The sequence below is a fragment of the Salvia splendens genome, chromosome 6 (genome assembly GCF_004379255.2).
Source record: "Salvia splendens isolate huo1 chromosome 6, SspV2, whole genome shotgun sequence".
Lineage (NCBI taxonomy): Eukaryota > Viridiplantae > Streptophyta > Magnoliopsida > Lamiales > Lamiaceae > Salvia > Salvia splendens.
This window is the reverse complement of record NC_056037.1, coordinates 37997862-38009677: the sequence shown is the minus strand read 5'-3', so window position 1 is coordinate 38009677 and position 11816 is coordinate 37997862. Positions and strand designations below refer to the sequence as shown.

Here is an 11816-nt window from a genome sequence, read left to right as displayed (position 1 = left end):
TTCTTACTGGTTATCTTTTGAAAATATATAATTATGCTTTCTCCATTTTATTTACATGTTCATTTAATGTCTTAAAAATTATTTTAATCTCTTTTATATTTCAATTTATGTCAAAAATTTCTTTATTTTAAATTTAAGTAGTGTCTATTCGTCTAATGTCTATTTATATAGAGAAAGCTAAAACATTAGAAATTTTGAATTGAAGGTTAGACTTTTAATAATAGTCAATAAATAGTAGTATTGTGTTATTTTTAATAATTTCTATTTTCATCACAATATAATTTATATAAAAAAATAAATTTGAAATATAATAATTTCGGGTTTATGGGTACCCGATTAGTTGGGTTCGGGTACCCGCATCGGGTATTAGGGTACCCGAATTCACATACGGGTCGAATATTGGGTATGATATTTTTGAGATTTCGGGTTCAGGTACCCGCGGGTACCCGAATTTGCAGGCCTAGAAGATGGTGCTAAAATATTTGAAGCGCTAAAATTATTGTGATTATTCAAACTCTATAAGAGCATCCACAATGGTTATAGCCCAGCAATAGTCAAGCCATAGCCTAGCCACAAACTCCTCCTGCCACATCATCAATACTAAAAATCCTCCTGCCACATCAGAAATAGCCCAGCCATAGCCTAGCCATATCATAAATAGCCCAGCCACATAAATAGCCACATCACTAATAACACAATATACGGAATTTAATTTACGAGACATATACGGGAAACATTAATAATACTATTTTAATTTTTAAAAAAGTACAATAAATTTAAAAAGTACAAAAATTTTAAAAAAGTACATTAATAAAAAAAATTACATTCAAAATCGAAAAAGTACATTACTTAAAAAAATCACTCGTCGTCGCCGTCGCCACCGCCACCGCCGCCTCCGTCGCCACTGTCACCGCCGCCTCCGCTGCCACCACCGCTGCCGCCTCCACGCAGATCGTCATTTATGCTCTCGAGCAATGTGAAGAGAAATCTCTTCTCCTGGGGTCCGTCGCCGCTCGTCATTTGGCTAACGTCTTCACCATCATCTGGCGCGTTTGTTGACGCGCGAAGTACTTGAGATCCTCTGTAGACTGGCGGTCAAAGGGGGATGCCGACTGGACCTCCTGGGAACCCCCGGCGACCCCCCTCGCCTCCCGTTGCGCCCGCTTTTGCCCAGCGGGGCGAGGTCAGCGGTCGAACGAACGAGGGTTGGGGAGCACCTGGTCCGTCTCGGGGAGGTCGTGGGAACCACCGCTGCTGCCGCTGTAATCCCAGGTATAGTTCAATCGTTGCTTCTTCGGCCAGCCAGCGTCGACACCTACTCGTAATTTCTCGGAGTCGTTCAGCACAAGATAGCAGTTCCAGTAGGTGAAGTCCTTATACAACCCGGGCTGGGGGAAGGCTTTCTCCGCTATCCTCCTGCAGTCGTCCTCCGTTTGGCCACTACTCTGCATGCGGAGGGCGTTGGCGTACAAACCCGAAAATTGGGAGACGGCAGCCCTGATTCGGTTCCACGCCTTCCGGCAATCCTCCCCGTTCTGTGGCCTCCCCTCCGGGCAAAATAGCTGGTAGGCTGCTGCTACCTTGCCCCACACGTTGACGATCCTCTGGTTATTAGAAACAAGAGGATCGTCGCAAACACTCACCCACGCCTTTGACAACGCAACATTCTCCTCGTCCGTCCACCTTCTCCGTACCGTGGGGTCATCCCCACCCGGCTGCGACGACTCCCCGACCTTCTTTCCCTTGCCCTTCTTCTTTGGGGCGCCACTACCCTGCACTGCTCCCCCCGTTTGAACGGGAGTTTCCGGAACTCTGAGACTATCAAACCCCAAATCCGACAACGCAAAATCATCAAAACCGCTCGGCATGAACTGCGCATCCGTTGGGGTCGATGTGTGCGATGAAGCAGTCAAAAAATCAAAACTGGGGCGATAGACGTCCCCCCGCGTCACCTGCGTCGCCGAAACTCCCCCGGGTATCATCTGCATATTGGGTGCCCACCCCGACATCATCTGCATATTGGGTGCCCAACCCCGCATCGCCGGGAACCCCCCGGCGGACTCCCTCCGGTCGGCATCCCGGGTAGCATCTGCTGCCACGGGTACATGTTGTAGTACCCGGGCATCTGATTCCATCCGCCTCCAACGGTGATTGGGGGAGTTTGAGAACCGCTCGTCCCTGAACTTGGCTCATTGTTCAGATCCATTTCTCGGTGTTGATCTTGTACATAAATTAAGATAGAGACAGTACTCGTTAATACAAGTGGTGCGAATGAAAATGAAGTGCAAATCGCGTATATATAGTGTTTCGAAAATTAAAAATCAAAAATAAAAAATCTGCTGGGCTATGCGCTGGGCGATCCGGGCGCTGCAATGGAGCCGAGCGGATCGCCCAGCGCATAGCCCAGCGGTTTTTTACCGCCTAGCGCTAGGCGAAATTGATTTCTGGAAAACCGCTCGGCGGTTTTCGGATCCTCCAATGGTTCGCCTAGCGACCGCCTAGCGCCGGCGCTCGGCTAGGCGGTGCGCTAGGCGCCATTGTGGATGCTCTAAAACATGATATTAAGTCGCATGGGTTCTATCGAACTCCAAATGAGAGGATTTTCCATCAATGCTCGTTTTTAGGAGTGGGTAGGTACAATATACCTTACCGAAACCATCATATCGTATACCTTACCGAAAATTCGGTATGAGAAAAAATCATACATTTACCTTACAAAAAGTTTCGGTATACCTTATTTTCGGTATGACATTTCAATGCTGATACCATACCTTATTTACAGTATGTCATACCTAAATTCGGTATATCGTACTTTTGCGGTATACCAGAGTTTTACGGTATATCGGACTACGGTATGACATACCAAAATCTCATTATTTTGTAAATAATTATAAATAAAAACAATGAAAATAATATTTCAAAACACTTAGAAAACATAAAATTTAATCAAACTCAAACATATTTAGATAATGTTAAAAAAAACTACAACAATTAAACTCCACGCAATCACACAACGTTCAACTATATTTGTTTGAAACTAATTTAACTAAAATCTTATATTTGTTTGAAACTAATTGAGTCAACGATATCAAGATTTCCTAATTGAGTTTATTTATATTTACATGATTAGCCGACAACTATAATTAGGCCAGATTTGATTTCTACATGTAAATATATATTTATTTGGTAAAAGTATGAATTTACTTGATATAGTTTGACATATATTGATATCGGTTTATACCTAAAATTAAGGTATATATCGTATTTTCGGTATACCTCGGTATATGAAAATTCATACCATTACCGTACCGAAATAAATCGATACCTTACCGAAAATTGCGGTATACCGAAAATCTGGTATTTTCAGTATTTTTTCGATATGATAAGGGCGGTATTTCGGTATTTTTATCCAGCCCTAGTAATGATTAATAACATTTGCATAAAAACAAATATCAATAGATGACGAGCATAAAGTCGATTTGTTCAAAAGTGCAATCACAACAAATTTATATACAAAAAACGTGTTTGACACGAGTTTATGCTTATGTAAATTTCTAAAAGGTTCATAATTTACTTGCAATTAAAGTTATACTATGAAGTTAATAATTTTACAAAGGATTTATAAACATGCACTGATGCACATATGATCACCGATGATTGTGAAATTGAAATATTTGAAATAAATTATTGTGCCACTACGGCGTTTTATATTTTTAATATCTAAACATGATATATGTCCCTAAAAATTGATATACGCTACAATAGGATTAAACACAATAAATAAATACTGAGCTTTCTATATATTTTGATTTAAAGTTTCCAGCACCAGCATCTCATAAGAGAATAAAGACAGCATAATTTCTTCCATGGAGCAATTTGAAGATAATTTCAATGCAATTTTAACCCTTCTCATGGCGCATGATACTATTGAGTATTGACATGGGTAAAAAGTAAACTTTAGTCCTAATTTTCCCTCTTCTTCAACTTTTGTAGACTCTGAAATTCTAGCCCGGGGGCTGATCTACCTCTCATACTCCAGTGAGATGCGCTTTCTCGTTTGGATCTCCCGCCGTGCCCTCCCACAACTCTGCTAGATCCTTATTCATCCAAGAAAGGACGATGATTGGCCCCAATGTACAAGGTACCTACAATCATCAAGTCGAGTGAGGGCTACAGTATAGGAGACAGCTCGAAAAAAGGAACTTCGAAATGCTCTAGGCTATCCCAGGCCTCAAAAGGAAAACTCAAGGAATCTGAGTATTGTGTATAATAAAGCAAATATTTTCATGGTTATTCAATCAAATTATACAGGATGCAGGACATAGTGATACATTGGTTGACTATGTCGGAAACATAAAATAAAACAAACGAGGAATCAGTAGATATACCAGATACAAAAGTGCTGGCTGAGGCGAGCGTGTCAAGATGCCAGCTGCCAAGGCAGCAAACAGTCCAACACCATACCCAGCAAGAGCATGCCAAAAGTACTTGAATCCCTTTGAAGGAAATGTATCCAAGGCAGTTTTTGGATTCCGACCCTTTTGGTGATCGAAACAGAGAACTAACGCCAAAAGCATTGAGGGGATAGCCTACAAGATCAATAACCAGAAAATACTCAATAGTTATATACGATATCACTTCAAAACTATTGAGTATTGACAGACAGACAATCATAAAATTACTGAAGGCAGACCCTCGTATAATGTTAAGGAGATACTCATCATGAACAAAACTATTATACGAGCCAATATCAGTCAGAGGCCATTTCATTTGTCAAAGAGATGTTAAGCAGCAGCACATGATGTGAATTACTGTATAATACGAAGTTTACTAACACTAACACAGTTGCCTCCATTCATAACTGGAAGCATTAAATCCAAAGAGCTGCACCAAGATCAAGTGTGACATGATACCAGATAGTAACAGAGGCTATAGAAAGTTTCAACATGAGATAGAAAGTGCAATGGTAGGGTAAACTGGTAATTAGGATGGAAATATGTTGATGGAGATTTGCTGATAGTTGTGTTAGTCAATAATAAAAGACTCATAACCAAAAACAAGTACATGCTAGGATCCATTTTAAGACTTAATATACACATTTTACAGCATATTAGGCCACTTCAAGCACATCAAGTCAAAACAGTTATGCAACTGTATTAACTTATCTTACCATGTCACCGAGACCAAGCATCATGTAGTCCGAAGTATTATTTCCAGGTACTGCACTGCCGAACATATTCCTAGGGAACACTATCTTGACAGGCAGCTCAAGCTTTCTTGTTATTAGCTGTAAGCCAGGAAGATTCAAACTATTAGCTACTGTGTGTACTGGATTAGACGCCTGTTGCGTTGCAACTGATACCATAACATTAGCCCCAAAGAATCTCTCTGAATAGAAAACCCAGAACACATCATACACAAACAAACAGGCAAGGAGCATCGCGCATATCTTGATATTCGGAAGTCGAACATGGCTGACAAAAGCAATACAAAGAGATATCCCCAACAGATTGTTCAAAATCCAGTGCCCCGTGACCAGCCAAACCACAACTAGAGCGACACAAACCAATAACAGGACGCTTTGGATTCTCGTGAGCGACTTGGCACAGCACCGGGATACATACGGGTCAGGCAGACCAAAGTACGACTTGACTTGAGCAGTATATGGCAAAAGGCAAAAGTATAAGGAAGATGCCGATGCAACTGCAGTAAAAGCAGTCAGTAGCTGAGAGACAGAAGAAAACATATAGAACATAAAGAGCAAGCTGCAAGAGCTCATTATCGGGATCATTAGTGCCTGAGAGCTATCTAGAGTAATGGAAGCTTCGGACATATCACGGTTCCGCTCCATTTCCTTTCCGTAGTTCAGAGCTCTAGAAGCAGATGCATATGACACTAATATGGCTGTGATAAAGAGGGTGAGTGATGATGGTTCGAGTAAATACGCAAGCTTCCAGAGAGGCTCCATGCTAAAAATAAGTATATCCACCACTTTCTTCTAGCTTAAAACAATCTCAAGATCACTAGAAAACACCTAGTTGCTGACAGGGATTGGAACAAAATCCAAAATCCTAACTTTGGATCCAAAATCATGCGCAGGTAATCAATAATCTGTGTTTATCTGCTCGACATCTGATCCGAACAACGCCCCCGTACCTGGAAATGAATAACTGCGTGAGTAAACAAGGACAAGCAAGAACAAATGTAAAATCTCACATATAATTGCAATTGGCAACAGTAAAAGACTGCTACAAACTAGTAAAACTAAATTACAAATATTGCAGTTTGCACATCATTCACCTAAATATTAAGTATTCAATAAACATTCAAACAACCTTTCTCCATTCCAATAATCCATTTCTGGGAGAATTTCACTAAAATCAAAGACGATTTCGCCTGAAACACTTGAGCATTCACCAATTAGCGGAAATGCAAAGAGTAAATTAAAAAAATTACAAACGTCGTCCACCTAAAATCACGGAAAATTACCAGAAGGGTTGACTAAACACTCAACGGTGAATAAATAAAAGTATGCATTGATCCAAACAAAATCAAACAATAATTTGATATATAGAAGAACTGAGGGTAAGATATTGGCCAAATACGCATTCAAGAATTCAATTTACCATTTGTGAGATTTTCGGAAGGTGAAAACTGAAAAGGGCGAGCTTTCACACTGAGAATTGAGCTGCAACGAGACTTGATCGGAATTTTTACTTTCACCCCACAAATTATTTGGGAGATATAGTAATTTTGGCACCTTGAGATATGAGTATTAACATTTAGTCCCTAAATTTTAAATTATTTTTTGTTGTTGGTGCTATTTTAGTTTATGGAATATACTCCTATTTCACTAGACAAGTGACATTATAAATACATTAGTATTGTTTAAAAAAAGGGTGGAAAGAAAGTAGTATGAAAATGGTGGTTATGATCATGTTCATTACTCCCTCCGTCCGCAAATAGGAGTCCAGTTTTCCCATTTTAGTCCGTCCGCGAATAGAAGTCCCGATTCACTTTTATCATAAATGATAATATGGTCACACATTCCACTCACATTTCATTTAAAACTAATATATACAAGTGGGGTCCATACTCCACTAATTTTTATCCACGCACTTTTCTTAACATTTCTTAAAACTCGTGCCGCCATGAATGAGACTCCCAATGGCGGACGGAAGGAGTATTTCTTTGTCTATATCTATATGCTTTTCTATTGTACTTCCTATATTCTTGTTAACTGAGACATTTTTTTTGGAATATATATTAAGAATATTGTGTTAAGTGGAAGATAAATAAAGTAAGAGAGACGAAGAGAGAATAAAGTAAGTGAAAATATTACTTTTTACAAAAAAAATAGAAATGACTCAATTGTTTTAGAACTTAAAAAAAAACAACTCAATTAATAAGAAACGGATAGAGTACCATGACATGACATTGGTCTAGACATGGATATACAACATATTGAACATTCAAATCCCTATCTTGACTATGTTATGGGTTCATTATTTTTGTCTATATGTATCACCCTTAGATGTAAATACACATCATATCAAACTACCTTAAATGTAAATGCAAATTATATACTCCATCCGTATTTAAAAAATAGAAACATTTGAAATGACACGGATTTTAATGCACAATTAGTAAAATAAGTGAGAAAAATTAGTAAAGTAAGAGAGAAGAAAAGAAAAATGAGTAAAATAAGAGAGAGAAAGAGAAAAAGTGGTGAAATTAGAGTTAGTAGATTATGAGGTCCATGTCTTACTTACAATAGAAAGATTCTAAATTTTCTATATTTAAGAAACGGCCCAAAATGAAAATAGTTGCTATTTAAAAAAAATATGTAATTGGGTAAATAGTTCACTCCCTCGGTTTCTATGTTTCAAGTCGATAAAATTCATTCATTCCTAGAAGTATTTTACTCAATTCAAACATTGGTTTGATTCACAATCCACGTTCTAAGTTACTACCATTCAAAAAGAGGAACACACCATCTTGGGCTAAAGAAATGCATTGAGAAAGTGCAAATGTATAGAACCATTCAACAAGAAAGTGCCATGGTTGATAAATTCAAAGACGAAAAATTATATCAAGTTCATAGTGATATAATGTAAGAGGGCATCAGACAAAAATATGGAACATAAGTTGGCACTAAAACAAAAATATATAGGTGTCCGATAATAATTTCTAAAACAGAACAAAATACAATGAGTTCCAAACATTTCACTCTAAAAACCATAAGAAAATAACAGAAACAGATCTCACTTCTTCTTCTCACCACCTCCAGCAGCCCTGCATAAAACCAAGATGTAAGTATTATGAAGCAAGGCACAAACATTTCAAACTCCGTGTATTAATCTTGGAGGGCATTAAAATAAAAAATCATTTTGATGATTGGAAAGCAAATGGGTGTACATATCATTCAAGTTTGTATACCTCATCTTGCGGAGAGCACCAGACATCTCCTCTCTCTTCTTCTTGGCCCTCTTGTGGGTACCCAACTTTCTCTTAGCTACCTTCAGGGCCCTCTTGTCCTTGCCGACCTTGAGAAGCTCAGTGATCCTCTTCTCATAAGGTGCAAACCCAGCCACTTCTCTGATGAGACTCCTTACAAAATGCACCCTCTTGCTTGTTTTCTGGAAAATATCAATCGATAAGAATGGTGGAAAATAGATATAACAAAAATTAGCATCTATTAGGATGACAGACTGTAGAACATACTGTACAAACAGAAAGGCTTCATCCAAATCACAAAGATGAAACTTTTGTACAATATACCAACAAAGCTCTTAGTAATTCCCTTTCCTACCATAACAATATGAATATTCAAAATAGGAAATGTATAATTCAGTTGATAGAAATGATCAGTTATATTTGGGGGGCTGGGGATCCACATATCAACACTAGAGGTGGAATCAGAGACCTAAAAGTTGGGAATTAAGAACTGAATACTAAAGTGCCCCGCATCATATCATAACCTACAACTTATAAAGGTTGAATCTGAGCCCTGAATGGTGGAAATTAAGACAAGGTAGTCACTAAACTGATTCTATTGTTTTCAACACTCTACAAGCTGAAAGCAATCGAAAATCAAATCTATAAGAATGGAAGCATATCAAAATCAGTGACCAAACTGTCAATGAAAATCAAACAGAATACGAGTTATTAAAATTATCTAACAAAAAAAAATCATTTAACTTACACCCTTCCTCTCTGAAGGGCGTGGAGCTAGCTCCTTCGGGGTAACAACATGCCCCTTCTTCAACCCGACAAATATCCCGCTGTTCTGCTGCTTCGGAGCCATATTACCTAAATAAAAAACAATTTCAGTTCAAACAATGCACTCCAAAACCAAATGAAAAGTCCGATCAAATCAATCCCCCTTCATGCCAGCAGTCCCAAAAAAAGAATTCGTTCACAATGCACAAAACAGAGGAATTGATTGCAGATTGGTATTTAAAAATCAGAATTTTGCAGGATACGCACATCAATACGGGCAACTCAATCAACGAAATGCAGATTGCCGTTCCACATTCAGAATTTTGCATATTTCGAACAGAAATACAGGTGAAATAATTAATTAAACACGCACAATCAGCTCAGTATGGATAGGTGAGCTTACCTTTTTCCCGATGTGCCTTGCGACGCCGCTTGGATTGGAGGCGGAGTGTTGAAGAACGAAGCTAGGGTTTAGAAGTGTGGTTTTATACTTATATATAGGAGCATTGGATTTCAATTTGATTTGCAGTTTTGGGCTATCTATTGGGCTCGTTTTACTTATATTGGGCCAATCCAAATTTAGGTAAATTTTGAAAAAATAATTGCAACAATATTAGCAAGTACTAGTAAATTCCTACTTCTACAAAGTTGTTTACGTTTCATAATATTAGCAATTAAATTATTATTACAATTAAATGTGCGTTCTTAATGTACAAAATTAGACAATGTCATTTCGACCATGACATTATGTACGACACGACACGTATATAGAAAAATGAACAACCTTGGACTTGGATAATGATTCCAATTACTGCTAAAGAGAGCGGGGTCTAACTAATTCAATTCCTTTATAAAAACGGATGAATATGGTCGTAAGTTGCCGCGTATTAAAAATCTTTAAAAAAGAAGGCTCAAGGTGTCCCTATTCCATGCAACCTCATGAAATTGACTCAGAATCTCTACTTCATCTAATTAATACAAAATTGTCACAATCTTTCAATATGTATATAGGATTTTGACATGTAGAAGAAAAAAAAATAGTGAGATTAATTGTTCATGAGAAATGGGCCTTGCTGGATTTTCTTCAGAAGTAACCAAAGGGATTGATGCCTCTGGCCTCACTGCTATTGTCACAGGTCCGTTTTCTCCCGTTGTTTATCGCCTTTGCAAGTGAAGACTTGGTGAAGGTGTATATATATATACATGTGTAATAGAAGTACAGATTTTGATGTGTAATGGAGTAATAAAAATCATATCAAGAATGTTGCTACTGTAACAAGGGTTGGTGTGGAAAGTGCAGGGGCTTCAAGTGGAATAGGATTAGAGACTAGCAAAGCACGGTGTTCATGTCGTGATGGGAACCAGAAACATGCCTGCTAGAGAGAGAGCAAGATAAGTGATCATGAAACAGAATCCATCTGCCAAGGTTGATGCCATTCGGTTAGATCTCAGTTCCATGGAATCCGTTTAAAGTTTTGCATCCGAGTTCACATCTTCTGGTCTACCTTTGAACATTTTGATGTAAGCAACATCTATCATAGATTCATATAAACAATGTAGTAATAAAATTTCAAGAATGATGTTTGTTTGGTGTTTGTCTCTACTGTCAGTAACAATGCTGGTGTAATGACGCCGCCTTTCGCGCTGTCTGCAGATAAGATAGAGCTGCAGTTTGCTACAAACTACTCAGGTATTTGGTGTGAATGATTTATGCCTCTTAATTATTACATGTATATGCATATAAATGGTTGTTTGCAGGCCATTTCCTGCTAACTCACTTGTTACTGGAGACTATGAAAAAGACAGCTCGCGACACAAAGAGGGAGGGGAGGATCGTGAACGTCTCCTCAATAGCTCATCGCGTTTCCTACAGAGAAGGAATCCGGTTTCACAAACTCAACGATGAAAAAAGGTCTGCCAAAGATAGTTATTTGAATGTGTAGATTGCATTGATTTTTCATCTTCTGATGTATGCAGTTATTCCAAGGTTTTCGCGTACGGCCAGTCAAAACTCGCTAACATACTGCACGCGAACGAGCTGGACAGACTGTTAAAGGTAGTTTGCAAGCATGTTTTTCTCCCATCACTAACACTAACAGAGTCTTGAAACAGGAAGAGGTTGCTGACATAACTGCGAATTCGCTCCATCCGGGAATTATCACCACCAATCTTTTCCGGTATTTTGGCATTTTTGAAGGTGACAGCTCGGAACTTCCAATGTCTCCGTCTTGAAATTTCATATCGTCATTGTAAATAATGGTCTCCTCGTCTCTGATTATTCAGGTTTAATGAGCAGCGTTGGCCGACTGGTGCTCAAGAATGTTGAACAGGTAAGCTCCATCTACATTTATACTAGTAATCAAAAAAAGTTTCAAAAGTTGTGATAAATTGTTGCTGATTTATGCTGTTTGAATATGAAGGGGGCTTCAACTACATGTTATCTGGCTTTGCATCCACACCTCAAAGGAATTAGTGGTCAATAATTTTCTAACAACAATTTGAGCAAACCAGATCACATTGCTACCGACAAAGATTTGGCTGCTAAACTTTGGGATTTTACCACTGATCTCATCAATAAATAGATACACACACAC

At 38.5% G+C, this 11816-nt stretch overlaps 2 protein-coding genes and 1 pseudogene across 3 annotated transcripts; 1 reads left to right on the top strand and 2 right to left on the bottom strand.

Moving 5' to 3' along the window:
• Nucleotides 1-3767: 3767 nt before the first annotated feature.
• On the bottom strand, nucleotides 3768-6775 carry LOC121809416 (signal peptide peptidase-like 1). 2 transcript variants are annotated; one of them, XM_042210031.1, is made up of 4 exons: nucleotides 6627-6775; nucleotides 5171-6156; nucleotides 4389-4589; nucleotides 3768-4145 (listed from the first exon to the last, which is right to left on the bottom strand). In XM_042210031.1, exons 2-4 carry the CDS (start codon nucleotides 5966-5968, stop codon nucleotides 4029-4031), a joined length of 1116 nt encoding a protein of 371 aa, XP_042065965.1. In that variant the 5' UTR covers nucleotides 5969-6156; nucleotides 6627-6775; the 3' UTR covers nucleotides 3768-4028. The 2 variants fall into 2 exon arrangements, with proteins under 2 accessions (XP_042065965.1, XP_042065966.1); XM_042210032.1 differs by lacking the exon at nucleotides 6627-6775 and adding an exon at nucleotides 6336-6513.
• A 1360-nt stretch (nucleotides 6776-8135) lies between these two features.
• LOC121809909 (60S ribosomal protein L36-2-like) lies at nucleotides 8136-9745 on the bottom strand. The gene is made up of 4 exons (XM_042210757.1): nucleotides 9626-9745; nucleotides 9206-9312; nucleotides 8440-8639; nucleotides 8136-8295 (listed from the first exon to the last, which is right to left on the bottom strand). The coding sequence occupies exons 2-4, from the start codon at nucleotides 9305-9307 to the stop codon at nucleotides 8265-8267; spliced, it is 333 nt and encodes a 110-aa protein (XP_042066691.1). The 5' UTR covers nucleotides 9308-9312; nucleotides 9626-9745; the 3' UTR covers nucleotides 8136-8264.
• Nucleotides 9746-10285: 540 nt separating this feature from the next.
• On the top strand, nucleotides 10286-11804 carry LOC121809227 (annotated as a pseudogene).
• Nucleotides 11805-11816: the final 12 nt, after the last annotated feature.

Coding starts and splice junctions, on each gene's coding strand:
- LOC121809416 (XM_042210031.1), bottom strand. CDS start 5,968: ATGGAGCCTCTCTGGAAGCTTGCGTATTTACTCGAACCATCATCACTC. Junction 4,590..5,170: donor TGCTTGGTCTCGGTGACATG/GTAAGATAAGTT, acceptor TTGATCTTGTAG/GCTATCCCCTCAATGCTTTT. Junction 4,146..4,388: donor AGCCAGCACTTTTGTATCTG/GTATATCTACTG, acceptor TGATGATTGTAG/GTACCTTGTACATTGGGGCC.
- LOC121809909 (XM_042210757.1), bottom strand. CDS start 9,307: ATGGCTCCGAAGCAGCAGAACAGCGGGATATTTGTCGGGTTGAAGAAG. Junction 8,640..9,205: donor GCCCTTCAGAGAGGAAGGGT/GTAAGTTAAATG, acceptor GATATTTTCCAG/AAAACAAGCAAGAGGGTGCA. Junction 8,296..8,439: donor GGTGCTCTCCGCAAGATGAG/GTATACAAACTT, acceptor GGTTTTATGCAG/GGCTGCTGGAGGTGGTGAGA.